The sequence below is a fragment of the Hippocampus bargibanti genome, linkage group LG07 (assembly GCF_051943395.1).
Source record: "Hippocampus bargibanti isolate YZ-2025 linkage group LG07, ASM5194339v1, whole genome shotgun sequence".
In the NCBI taxonomy this organism is placed as follows: Eukaryota; Metazoa; Chordata; class Actinopteri; order Syngnathiformes; family Syngnathidae; genus Hippocampus; species Hippocampus bargibanti.
The window spans coordinates 3,652,770-3,667,102 of NC_142740.1; the positions used below are offsets into that span (position 1 = coordinate 3,652,770).

General features: G+C 37.4%; 2 protein-coding genes across 4 annotated transcripts in view; both read right to left on the reverse strand.

Moving 5' to 3' along the window:
- Window positions 1–319: 319 nt before the first annotated feature.
- gpr17 (G protein-coupled receptor 17) lies at window positions 320–7,468 on the reverse strand. Of its 2 annotated transcripts, XM_089001707.1 has the most exons (3): window positions 7,210–7,468; window positions 5,301–5,417; window positions 320–1,855 (listed from the first exon to the last, which is right to left on the reverse strand). In XM_089001707.1, the coding sequence occupies exon 3, from the start codon at window positions 1,844–1,846 to the stop codon at window positions 827–829; it is 1,020 nt and encodes a 339-aa protein (XP_088857833.1). In that variant the 5' UTR covers window positions 1,847–1,855; window positions 5,301–5,417; window positions 7,210–7,468; the 3' UTR covers window positions 320–826. The 2 variants fall into 2 exon arrangements, with proteins under 2 accessions (XP_088857833.1, XP_088857831.1); XM_089001705.1 differs by lacking the exon at window positions 7,210–7,468 and having other exon boundaries at window positions 5,301–5,676.
- Window positions 7,469–9,077: 1,609 nt separating this feature from the next.
- Window positions 9,078–14,333, reverse strand: part of myo7ba (myosin VIIBa) — a 31,094-nt gene continuing 25,838 nt past the window's right edge. For both annotated transcript variants that reach the window (XM_088999980.1, XM_088999979.1), the window contains 5 exons: window positions 13,358–13,543; window positions 11,736–11,852; window positions 11,551–11,634; window positions 11,346–11,465; window positions 9,078–9,563 (listed from right to left, as the gene is read on the reverse strand). In XM_088999980.1, coding sequence (XP_088856106.1) covers window positions 9,471–9,563; window positions 11,346–11,465; window positions 11,551–11,634; window positions 11,736–11,852; window positions 13,358–13,543 — 600 coding nt within the window. In that variant the 3' untranslated portion in view covers window positions 9,078–9,470. The remainder of the gene's footprint in view (window positions 9,564–11,345; window positions 11,466–11,550; window positions 11,635–11,735; window positions 11,853–13,357; window positions 13,544–14,333) is intronic.

The following is a 14,333-nucleotide window of genomic DNA, read 5'->3' on the forward strand; positions in this document are numbered from 1 at the left end:
GATCGGGTTCAATGGATTTGCATAAATCGGGTGTGAAACGATATTCAGGAAGCATCGTTTTTGAGCGGATTGCCATTTTCATGCGATGGACAGGAAGCATTGCAGAAATGGGAGGTGGAAAATAGACGGCTGAAGAAAACCACAACCTGGGTCACATGACGCAAAAAAAAAAGTAGATGTGCAAATGACAAACCGTGGCTTGATCTTTAAATAGCTTGAGACAGTTTCACAGTAAAACGTGATTGTCGTAAGGTCCTGTTTATTTTTTTATTTATTTACTAACTCAATTGATGACATGGTTAAAGAAATTAACCACACATTTTTGTCATCATACATTTATTGTTGACAGTATAAAATCATAACCAGGCTCAAAATGTTTTACATTTCCTATTTACAATCATATACAAGCACAAAAAGCAAGAGGAGTACAAAAAATGTTAGCTTGGCTAGCTTTTGCAGTAGCATTTTGGCGAACAAGCTAACAACAGCATAGCATTAGTTCAGAAACACTTTTTTTTCTTGTCACCATGAAGGATATTTCATAATAATAATAATAATAATAATACATTTCATTTATAAGCGCCTTTCAAAATGCTCAATGACACTTTACAGTCACAGGATATTTTTTTTCTGTGGGTGAGCTGCGGCAGCCACATGAGCTAGCTTTCATTCAACCCGGAAGTAACTCAAAAAGAATAGTAAGACAAATAGATGGAAAGCTAGCTAGTAGGCCAATAGATAGCTAATAGCTAGCCAGCTAGATAGCTAGCCAGCCAGCCACATAGCTATTGTACGGTATTACAGATCATAATTATCATAACATGCATCAAAACTCTGACTTGGCACTTACAGAACTTTCATTGGTTCCTTTCAACTCTCCACTGGTAGCGCCGGACACTCCCGCCGCCTTGTTTTTGCACAGCAGTCGTACCAAGGTACTACGGAATTTTTCCGCACCGAAAAGGTAGATAAGCGGGTCCATGGCGCCATTGAGACACGTCAGGAGTGACGTCAGTCGGTTGGCCAGACTCAGGCCTCGGCGGGTCTGGCATGAGACATCCGGGTGGTTGTAGCCCAAGATGAAAGTGGTGCGGCTAGCATGGTAGGGTGCGAAGCACACCACGTAAATAAGCATGACCAGACCGATGGTTCTCAGCGCCCTTAGTTTGAGGGTAGGCTCCAGTCGAGACCCCCGGTGCAGGCTGCGGATAATAAGCAGGTAGCAGGATAGCGTAGCGAGGAAGGGCGGCGTAAAAGCAACGGCGAGGGAAATTAGCGCCTTGCGTGAAGCGTTTTCCCGGTAAAGCTGCAAACAAACGGTGGTCCCGTCCATCTCTACCGTCTGGCGGGTCATCAGCAGCGGAGCCATGGAGACGGTAACCAACACCCATAAACTGAAACTGATGATGCGGGCGTAGCGGGCACGGCGGACTTTTAGCGAACGGACGGCATGGACGACCGCCAGGTAGCGGTCGCCCGCCACGCAGGCTAGGAAGTACAAGCTAGCATACATGTTGACGTAAAAAAGAAAGCCCGCTACGCGGCAGGGCACTTCGCCGAAGGGCCAGTGTCCCCCGATGAGGTGGTAGGTGGCCCTTAGGGGTAGGATGACCACGTAGGAGAGGTCGGCCACGGCTAGGTGGGTCAGGAAGATATTAGCTGGCGAGGACGTGCCGCGCTGGTGGGAGAAAATCCAGAGCGCTACACCGTTGCCGATGAGGGCGAGGAAGAAGATCAGGATGTAGATGCTACCAAACAAGACGTTCTCCATCGTCGACTCTGTCGCGCAGCTTTGGAACGTCTGATTGGGCATCAGGGACGGCAGTTCCGTCGCGGACGACTCCATCTTTGGTATCTGGCAAATATTTGTAAAAACAATCAAAAATAGGATTGTCTGTTAAAAATCCGAAACGGTCTCCCAAATCAACAATCTGTTATGAAAACAGTTTTGTCAACATGTCTGTAGTGGAATGGTCCATCGATGAAAAGGTTTCTTCAGCCGTCATCTGTACTTCTTTGAAGGTGTCGGACGTTTCACTTCTCATCCAAGAAGCTTCGTCAGCAAACTAAAGTCTTACTGGTAGTTTCGGCCCTATATATATTCCTACTGTCCAGACACGGCGGTGCCGGACTCTGCTAAGATCCAGCTAAACAGAACACAATTGATGAGGAACTAGATAAAATTATCGCAGAGAAAGCACCTACAAGGAATCATTCCTTAAGATGGTGAAAGAAGAAGGCTACGTTCCTTATCAAGTGTTTAATGCTGAGGAAACCGGCCACTCCATTCCATCAAGCCATCAACGACCATCACAAAGTTAAATAAAAGGACTTTATTGTATAGTACAGTTTATTTCTTTAATTATAATACTATAACACATTTATCATACATAAAATAAGGTATATTTTGTGTAGTTTTAAGGCTTAGAAAGTAGAAAATTAAGTTTTATGGGGACCTGGGAACGGATTATTCTCATTTTAATGGTTTCCTATGGTAAATTATTTTTTGGGATACACACTTTTCGCCTTACACACTCTGTCTGGGAACCAGTTAAGTTCGACAGCCAAGGTATGACCGTAGTCCAAAAAGTGCAATTATGAATCTGAATGTTCGTTAGCTTAAAAGTGTGAGGTATATTCTACTTTTCTTGCGAAAATTCATTTTGCACAATGAAAAAAAACAGCAGAAATTGCAAAAGGTGTTTCCGATGAAAAAATAAATACTTTAAAAAAAGTATTTTTTTACCATCAATAATGCTCAACTGGTAACCTTGAAGTAACCCGGGAGAAAATTCCCCAGTTGCATCTAAAATGGAGTGGCTAACACATTCCCACATACCATTTGGGATTGCATGTTATCTTTGAGACACACCTTGCTTTGAATCATTTTCGACTACAGTCTCCCGAGACCACCCCCCCGCAACCCCCCCCACCCACCCACACATGACGCTGACAGACTACTACACCCCCCCCCCCCCCACGCCTCATCGTAACCATTTTGTTACAACAGGGCGGGAACGACCAAAAAGTAAAAAGTAGCCCCCTCCCAAATAAACAAATACCCAAGCAAATAAATAAATAAATAAATAAATAAATGAATAAATATAACTAAATAAAAATAAATACATACATAAAATATATATATATATAAATAAATAAAATAAATCAAAATAAATGCCATAAAATAAATACAAAATCATGACAAACAAACAGTTAAATAGTTAAATAAATAAGAATAGATTTCAATGAATGAATAAATAAATAAATGGATAAATAAATAAAAATAAATACAAAATAAATACAAACAAACAAAACAAGTAAAAAAAAATAGATATAAATAAATAATAGACATAAATAAATGAATACATAAAAATCAATATAAATAACATAAATAAATAAGAATATATATAAATAAATAACTACATACGTAAATAAATACACAACAATAAATTCAAAATAAAAACAAACAGAAAAATAAATAAAAACTGATAAATAAACACATACATACATTAAAGTAAATACAAAATAAAAACAAACAGATAAATAAATAACAACAACCAGATGAATGAATAAATAACTACTACATACAGAAATAAATACCTTAAAATAAATACAAAATAATGACAAACAGTTAAATAGTTACATAAATAAGAATAGATACCAATGAATGAATAAATAAATAAATGGATAAATAAATAAAAATAAATACAAAATAAATACAAACAAACGGATAAATAAATAAATGAATACATAAATAAGTTAAAAAAAATAGATATAAATAAATAATAGACATAAATAAATGAATACATAAAAATCAATATAAATAACATAAATAAATAAGAATATATATAAATAAATAACTACATACGTAAATAAATACACAACAATAAATTCAAAATAAAAACAAACAGATAAATAAATAAAAACTGATAAATAAACACATACATACATTAAAGTAAATACAAAATAAAAACAAACAGATAAATAAATAACAACAAACAGATGAATGAATAAATAACTACATACAGAAATAAATACATTAAAATAAATGCAAAATAAAGACAAAATAAAGACAGATAAATACAAATAAATGAAACAAATAAATAAATAAATGCTCTGTCAATAGCAAAAAAAAAACCAACAAAATAAAATAAAATAAAAAGCAATTCAAAATACTACATATTTTTGTGAATCAATTCCAATTTGGGTGTACATTTTTTGGGGGTTTGTTTTATAAACGGATGATCAAGAAGTACGCGTATCACGATACAGTTTCAGGTATCGCCAAGACCTCTGTCACACTGTGCTCTCCGATAGAAGAAAAACAAAAATTAACAAATAAAATAAAGTAAAAAAAATCAATTGAAAATACTTGAATATTTTATGTGAATCAATTCAAATTTTGGTGTACGTACAATGTTTTTGGGCTTGTTTCGAAAATCTATGATCAAGAAGTACAAATTTGAATTTCACATCTGACATGTATCACGATACAGTTTCAGGTATCGTCAAGACTCACGTGATACATTTTGCTCTCCAAAAGCAAATACAATACAATACAATACAATACAATACAATACAATGCAATGCAATGCAATACACTACAATACAATACAATACAATACAATACAATACAATACAACACAACACAATACAATACAATACAATACAATACAACACAACACAAAAATAAAAGCAACTGAAGACTTTCTATATATACACTCTATATAAATACTTTACATAATATTTTATCTGAATCAATTCAAACTTTGGTGTACGTACAATGTTTTTGGGCTTGTTTGGAAAATTTATGATCAAGGAGTACAAATTTGAATTTCACAACTGACATGTATCACGATACAGTTTCAGGTATCGTCAAGACTCACGTGATACATTTTGCTCTCCAAAGGCAAATACAATACAATACAATACAATACAATACAATGCAATGCAATGCAATGCAATGCAATAAAGTACAATACAATACAATACAATACAACACAATACAATACAATACAAAAATAAAAGCAACTGAAGACTTTATATATATCCACTTTATATAAATACTTTACATAATATTTTATGTGAATCAATTCAAATTTTGTGTGTACGTACAATTTTTTCGGGGGCTTCTTTCAAAAATTTACGATCAGGAAATACAAATCTGAGATGTATCACAATACAGTTTCAGGTATCGTTCCAAGGTTCACGTGATACACTGTGCTCTCCGATAGCAAAAAAAATAAAATAATAATAAATACAAAATAAAATAAAATAAAAAACAATTAAAAAAATCTTACCTGATATTCCGGATAAGCAAAACCCGCCGATGGAGGATGAAGACGTCCAAGGTTTTGGTGCGGGGGTCAACCAATGCGGGATCTAAACAGACGGCGAGACGGCGGCTCTTTTTGTGCCTGTACAAATTTGACAACAGTGAGAAGAAGGGAGTCCGTCCATCCGACGGGCGGGAAGGAGGGAGGGCTCGGGGGTTTGAACCCTGAACCCCCCCCCCCCCTATTTTTTCTTCTTTCCTCCTCAAGAGAACTACTTGTTGCACTCCACAATAGCCCCGAGTCAGACTAAGTGGAGAAGAATGGCATGCCTCGCCCCAGTCGGGGACCCGCTTGTCGGGCCGTCGCTCCATGGAAACCGTGAAGAACCCCCCCCCCCCCACCACCCTCTGGACCCCCCCGCCCCCTCAACCCCGACCGCCACTGATAGCGAGTGTTGTCAATTGACATTTTTATGAATGTAGCCTCAGAGATGATAGCTCGGAGATGCTGTGTTTAAAGGACAACCGACACCATTTTTTGTTTCCTAACTGACATCAGAAAAACGTTTTACAGCATCTAAAATACCCAAAACGCACAGGTTGATATTTTTAGTCAAATGCAAAACACACTGGTCACACACTGCCTTGCTCCAGAATCAAAACAATGGATTCAGAGAGTTTAGATTCGGAGAAGATCCTTTCTTGTTACTCATATGATTGAAATAGTTCTGAAGAGGAAAGCATACATGTTTGCAATCGATTAAAGAAGTCCTTCCGTATCAATTCGAGCCGTTTGGACTCTAATGTAGCGTCCCAGAAAATGCACAAGATGGCGCCCAAGCTCCATTGGAAATGGGCTGATTTGTCTGCTGGGAATTTGTGTCAACTAGTATCAAATAGTAGTCTTGGTGCAACACACAACGATTCACAATTGCGTTATTTATGTGTTTTCCTTCTAATTTCGCCATCAACACGGATCATCATGGTTTTCAGACAAAAAAAAGGACCTAAAATGCATTGTGTGTCGCTTTCTCGGTCAGGGGCGTTCCTTCCGTGACGTCACTTAGGGCATCGTCATCAACTCGAAAACAAGACTTCCTGAATATTCAGCGTGAGTCTTAAAATGTAAAATATAGCTATCTGCGGTGGAATCTGTAAAATGCACACAGTAGAAGTGATTTGAAGTGATTTTACAAATTATGGACGCAACTTGTCCGGAGGTGTCGGTTGTCCTTTAAAGTTGGTGGTCATGAGAGAAGGACTGTATGACACCTAATGTATGATTAATCATGAACACGGGGAGCAAAAAAGACCAAGAACCCTTAAAAAAAACTGTGATTTTCACAAGATAATGATTTTTATTTTCTTTTTTTTTCAGGCAGGAGAAGCGGGTGGCAGACAGAGCGTCTCCCCCCGACAAAGCCTTTCGTTACGGGAGGCGGAGGAGTAGGGGTGATGGGTGGGGGGCGTTGAAGGGTTGGATTTTAGAATTTCTTTGTCCCAATTAGCAGCCGATTAACAGGGTAGCGAAGTCAAGACGTAGATAGAGGCTTCATTGTCACCATCTATTTGCATGCAGGCGGGGGGTGGGACAAAGAAAGCCCCGAAAAGGACCCGATGTGTGCGCGCGAGAAGGCCAGCTGTGCTCTGAAAAGACATATCTCTCTGCGTTCCACATCTGTGCCGCCGGCGATGTGACTGATTATTTTTTTTGGGTGGCGTTGTGAGTGAGTCGGCATGCCCCCAGGAGGCGGCAGACCAACAAGGGTCTCTGTTTCTTGAGTGCCCACCCGTCCCCCCCTTAACCGTCCTCTTCTTTTTGTGGGACAACCGACGTCTCCGGACAAGTTGTGTCCATAATTTGTAAAATGGCTTCAAATGACTTCTACTGAGTGTATTTTACAAAGATTCCACCGCATATAGCTATATTTTACCTTTTAAGACTCGCGCTGAATATTCCGGAAGTCTTGTTTTTGAGTTGGTGACGAGTCCTCACGTGACGTCACTGAAGGAATGCCCCTGACTGAAAAAAAAGGACACATTGTAGCAGTCCTTCCATCACGTCAACATATTTCGCTGTACTTGTGTGCTCTGAAAACGTCATGTTGCACCAAAAAAGAGGCAGAAGAGGGCGACAAAGCTCCATGTAAGGAATTTATCAGCCTGTGGAAACGGGCTGATTAATTCCTCACATGGAGCTTGGTCGCCATTTTCCGCCTCTTTTTTGGGTGATACATTTCCACCCTCCTATTGTCTAAAAATGGCACGGAATAAATTATCTAATCGATTGCAAACATGTATGCTTTCCTCTTCAGAACTATTTGAATCATATTCATAACTGGATGAGTAACAAGAAAGCATCTTCTCCGAATCTGAAGCCATTTTTTTGATTCTCCAGCAATGCAAGATGTCTTGGCGTGACGTCACGAACAAAGGGGCGGGACCTTGTGAAACTCGCCATTTCCGAGTTCATTTTGAAGTAGTTTTGGGACTCATTTTTATTGGTGTTTTGCATTTGACTAAAAATATCAGTCTGCGTGTTTTGGGTATTTTAGATGCTATAAAACGTTTTTCTGATGTCAGTTAGGGTTTTATGTCCAATTTTATTTGACCCTTTCTGGGTTTGGATCTCGCCGGGCGATTATGTGAGTGTGATTGGTTGTCATATTGTAATCAGTTTTGGTCTATAGCGAGCTAATGTTGTCATGTGACAGCGATAAGGTTTCGTGCACGGGAATGCTTTTTGTTATCTTTTGTTTCCGTCCCGTGGCTATTTTTTTCTCCTGTGATGGATTTCTGTCGCTGGCAGTTAAAAGCAATCTCACGTCACCTGCGGAGGACAAAAAAAAGTGAAAAGTTGAATGTGAGGCAGGGCAATGAGACATTTTCTTCTGCGTGGATAACGTGAGCTTTTATTTTTGAGGATCAAGATCGTCAATGCAAAGGAACTTGAATAAATACTTAAAATGCATATTCCGACAGTAAATCTGCGAGACTTTCACATCAAAATCGATTTTTGTTTTGTTTTGTATTTTAACTCATTCATTGCCAGACGGTGTGAAAAAATGTGGCCAGGGTTCTTGTCATTGTCACTTGAATGTCAGGACCCATAGAATACAATGATACCTTGGCTTACGAACTCAATTGGTTCCCAGACAGAGTGTGTAAGGCGAAAAGTGTGTATCCCAAAAATTAATTTCCCATAGGAAACCATTAAAATGAGAATAATCCGTTCCCAGGTCCCCATAAAACTTAATTTTCTAATTTTTTAAGCCTTAAAACTACACAAAATATACATTATTTTATGTATAATAAATGTGCTACGTATTATAATTAAAGAAATAAACAGTACAGTATAATAAAGTCGTTTTATTTCCCTTTGTGATGGTCGTTGATGGCTTGATGATATGGAGTGGCCGGTTTCATCAGCATTAAACACTTGAGGAATGAAACCTTCTTTAACCGAAGACTGGAGGCGGGGAATAGAGGACAAAAACAGTCGGCTGCCATTTTGTTGTTAGAAGAACGGGCTCGTTCGCGAACGACACGTCACTCATTGAGGCAGCTGCGTGTTCGAAAAAAAGTGCCAAGGTAAAGTTCGTATGCCAAGGTAAAATTTTCATAAATTTAATGTTCGTAAACCGAAAAGTTCGTAAGCCAAGGGGTTCGTAAACCGAGGTATCACTGTATTGAGTTCTAGGACCACATAACCATTCAATGCTGTGTAAGAAACCTTAGACTCTCCGCTTTCATCAGGAAAAAAAGAGCTAATTCATAAAGTACAGTAAAGTCTCGTTATATCGATAGTCCCGGTTATATCGATATTTTTTCGGACTCCCTTGAATATCGATATAACGAGACTTTACTGTATACGGATCTGGAGTTATATGAGCTTGAAATGGGGCTAGCTGTCCAAAATACAATGTAATACATATTTAACAACAGCCGGAGCTGTAACAAAGCGCTAACATGGCAAAAAAGGGAAATTCTGCCCCCTTGTGGAAGGGGAAAAAAACATTGCCAGATGCCATGGCCTGCGCTTTATCAGCACCCTAGCATGAAAAAACAAAACCCTCAACAACAAAAAAAAAAATCGGGAATGGCGTTCTATGTCATATTTTCAATTCCCGAATAAATTTGTGAATGGCAGTGAATGAGTTAATGTCAGGTGCTTTGTAGTCACGGTGGAGGTGCATCATTTGAAGCGTTGGTTCCTGCTCTGCACCGGCCTCCTCTCTTGGGCGTACATGTTGACGTAAGAGGTGATGAGGTCGTCCATCTTGTAGCCCTTGATGTTGACAGAGATAACACAGTGGTTCACTCACACTATGATTGTGACCGGCCAAAATCTTCAGATTTAATGCATTCCGAATGCAAACAGGTGTCGGGAGTTGAATGTCATAAATTGTCAGAACATGTATTTTGTTTCAAGACTTTCTGTGGATTTACTTTTTTATAATAATAATAATAATAATAATAATAATAATAATAATAATAAGTTTCATTTCTAAGAACCTTTCAAAACTCTCAAGGTCACTTTACAGTCACAGGATAAATTTTTCTGTGGGTGAGCAGCGGCAGCCACACACGCCAGCGTTTACTCAACCCGGAAGTAACGTAAATCGATCGAAAGCTAGCTAGCTAGCTAGCCAATCGATAGCCAACAGCTACTTAGCTAGATAGCGAGCCAGCTAGATAGTGAATAGCTAGCTAGATAGAAAGTTAGCTAGCTAGCCACCCAGATAGCTAGCTAGCCAACCAGAGCTAATAGATAACAAATAGCTAGCAAATGAAAACAATACTAATAATACTAATAATAATACATTTCATTTATAAGCGCTTTTCATGACCAGTTTTTCTGTGGGTGAGCAGCGGCAGCCAAACGCGACAGCGAATAAACGAATGAATAAATGAATAAATAAATGAATAAATAAATAAATAAATAAATAAATATTTGAGTTGTACGACCCCGAGGATTTGGTTGCAGAATTTTCAATAAATAAACAAATATATAAATAAGTAAACAAACACATAAATAAATACATAAATAAATAAATAATGAATTAATGAATAAATGAATCCATGAATTCCTGCGACTGTAAAGTGACCTTGAGAGTTTTGAAAGGCGCTTATAAATGAAATGTATTATTATTATTATTATTATTATTATTATTATTATTATTATTATTATTATTATTATTATTATTATTATTATTGATAGTACTGTTATTGTTATTTTTTTTTATTCTAAATAACTAAATAACTACATAAATACATAAATCTATAAATACGTAAATACATAAATAAGTACATAAATTAAGGTTGATTATTATTATTATTGATTATAGATGATTATTATTATTATAATAATTATTATTATTATAACTAAATAACTACATAAATACATAAATGCATAAACACGTAAATAAATAAATACATAAATAAATTAAGGTTGATTATTATTATTATTGATTATATATTATTATTATTATATTATTATATTATTATTATTATTATTAATATTCTTCTTCTTATTATTATTATTATTATTGATAGTACTGTTATTATTATTATTTTTTTATTCTAAATAACTAAATAACTACATAAATACATAAATCCATAAATACGTAAATACATAAATAAGTACATAAATTAAGGTTGATTATTATTATTATTGATTATAGAAGATTATTATTATTATAATTATTATTATTATTATAACTAAATAACTACATAAATACATAAATGCATAAACACATAAATAAATAAATAAATACATAAATAAATTAAGGTTGATTATTATTATTATTGATTATATATATATTATTATTATTATTATTATTATTATAACGAAATAACTACATAAATCCATAAATACATAAATAAATTAAGGTTGAAGGACCCCAAAACCCAAAAAAAGGTGTTTGGGTTGTGTGACAAGTCATGAAATTTACCCAACAGGTTTATATTTGGTAGCAACCAACTAAAATGTCAAACGTGAAAACGTTTTTTTTTTTGAAGACGGTAGGCTGACTGATATATGAAGCAAGTGACCAAAAAAAGTGCTCACCAATGACGTTTCACAGAGAAATTTGCTGCCCTGCACCAAACTACCGATGGTCATGTGGAAATACGTGCTCCCGCTGCACCAGTTGGTGATACGATTGAAAGGATGGTAGGACAACACTTCCTACACGTAGAAGAAGAAGAAGAAGAGACGTCTCAACAACATGGATGACACGCAATCATCGCCACATGTAAAATGTCTGCCTGACTTTAGTTTTAGGGTGTGTGATGGTGAATCCTTGCTTGCTGATGGCGATCCGCACAATATCCGGAAAATTCGGCTCGGATGTTTGCTGAAATGGGTGGAAAACGACAAGATGTTTTTTTTTGTTTTTTTTTACGATGTGGAGCGTGGATACATGAATGAAGGAGCGGTAAAAGGAGGGGAAATCACCTTTACTTCAAAGAAGGCGCAGCCAAAAGTTGGCCAGCGACAAACTGTTTTTAGGAAGGCCACTTTTGCCTCGTCTGCGGTCATTTCCGAATGCTTGTTGAAAGATGCTACAATGCCCTGATTAAAAAAAAAAAAAAAACATTTAAATGTATAACACGGGTGTCAAAATCAAGGCCCGGGGGCCAAATCCGGCCCAACACATCCTTAGGTGACGCCTCCAACGCAAACGCGACACCCAGAAAAGGACTTGATGATGTCTTTCCGGGACCGCTTGGCTGGAGTTCTATCTATTTGCTACTTATTAGCACATGTAGCTATTTAGCTGGCTATTTATTAGCTATATGGCTATATAGCTAGTAAGCTAACTGTCTAGCTGGCTATCCATTTGCTATCTGTCTAGCTCGCTACTTACCTACCTAGCTTGCTATCTATTTGCTATCCATCAGCACATGTAGGTGTCTATTTATTAGCTTTATGGCTATCTAGCTAGTTAGCTAACTGTATAGCTGGCTATATATTTGCTATCTATTAGCACATGTAGCTGCCTATTTATTAGCTCTATGGCTATCTAGATAGTTAGCTAACTGTCTAGCTGGCTATCTATTTGCTATCTGTCTAGCTCGCTACTTACCTACCTAGCTTGCTATCTATTTGCTATCCATCAGCACATGTAGGTGTCTATTTATTAGCTCTATGGCTATCTAGCTAGTTAGCTAACTGTCTAGCTGGCTATATATTTGCTATCTATTAGCACATGTAGCTGCCTATTTATTAGCTCTATGGCTATCTAGATAGTTAGCTAACTGTCTAGCTGGCTATCTATTTGCTATCTGTCTAGCTAGCTACCTACCTACCTAGCTGGCTATCTATTTGCACATGTAGCTATGTAGCTGGCTATTTATTATCTATATGGCTATCTAGCTAGTTAGCTAACTGTCTAGCTGGCTATATATTTGCTATCTATTGGCTATCAGTCTAGCTAGCTAGCTATCTAGCTGGCTATCTATTTGCTATCCATTTGCTATCTAATAGCACATGTAGCTATGTAGCTGGCTATTTATTAGCTATATCAGAATCAGAATCAGAATCATCTTTATTGCCAAGTATGTAGAACACACAAGGAATTTGTTTCCGGTAGAACACGCTGCACTAGTATCGTCGTCAAAAAAACTGCTAAGTGGCACTATACAGTTCCATATGGCTATATAGCTAGTTAGCTAATGGTCTAGCTGGCTATCTATCTGCTATCTATTGGCTATCGCTCAGCTAGCTAGCTATGTAGCTGGTAATTGTTCAGCTGGCTATCTATTAGCTATCTGTTAGCTAGCTAGCTAGCTTTCTATCTATTTAAAAACTAATTAGCAATTATTTTGTTGTGTGCTATGTATAATGTGATGCTACGTGATGAAACATTTATATGGTTTCCCAAAATTCATAACCGCCCGACAAGGGAAACCGTAACTACGATGTGGCCCGCGACAAATACAAGTTTGACACCAATGATGCATAAGGACACGTAAGGGAACTTGTTTACATGATACACTTTGTCGGTGAGACTCTATGTGCTGCTGTTTTGGTTAGCAAAAGCGTTCAAAGTCATACCTTCCGTCCTACAGTCTTACCTTCTTCCACTCATTCTCGGAAAAAGTCTTCAACTGGTCACCGGGTACGAGTTCTTTCAGCATTTTGGGGATGGTCACAAACTGACTCTTGTCAAGACCGACTTTAATGCGGAATAGCAGGGATGCGATGTGAACCATGTCATCCTTGCCGCACACGTGGTAGCCCCTCAAGTACTTCGGTACTTCCTGGAAAACGCAAAACATTTCTCGGGAGGACCCTTGAATGGCCACTTTGAACCAAAATGGCCGTTTGTCTGTGTGCTCTGTGATATAGAGTGATACCTTGGCTTACGAACTTAATTTGTTCCCAGACAGGGTGTGTAAGGCGATAAGTGTGTATCCCAAAAATTAATTTCCCATAGGAAACCATTAAAATGAGAATAATCCGTTCCCAGGTCCCCATAAAACATACATTTCTACTTTCTAATCCTTAAAACTACACAAAATATACCTTATTTTATGTTTAATAAATGTACTATGGTATTATAATTAAAGAAATAAAAGAAATAAAAGAAATAAAAGAAATTAAAGAAATAAACTGGCTTGATGGAATGGAGTGGCCGGTTTCATCAGCATTAAACACTTGATGAGGAACGAATGATCCCTTGTAGGTGCTTTCTGTGTGATAATTTTACCGAGTTCCTCATCAATTGTGTTCTGTTTAGCTGGGTCGATAGCTTTTTGCATCAAGTGTACAGATGACTTGTGCGGGTTATTTGCAGAGCCTCATTGATGGGATATTTTAACCTTGCAGTCTACACTCTGCCTTTGAACTTGATCAAAGTTGAAATCCATTTTCTCACTCTCTCTCTCTCTGTTGTCTGCCTGTCTCTTTAATGTTTAAACCACCTCCCCTTACTGCTGCGTTCTTGACCAAACACATGGCTTTAACCGAAGACTGAGGGCGGGGAATAGAGGCCAAAAATAGTCGGCTGCCATTTTCTTGTTAGGAGAACGGGCTCGTTTGTGAACGACA

Bases quoted from the DNA above. Each gene is read 5' to 3' on its own strand.
- gpr17 (XM_089001707.1), bottom strand. From the start codon at position 1,846: ATGGAGTCGTCCGCGACGGAACTGCCGTCCCTGATGCCCAATCAGACG.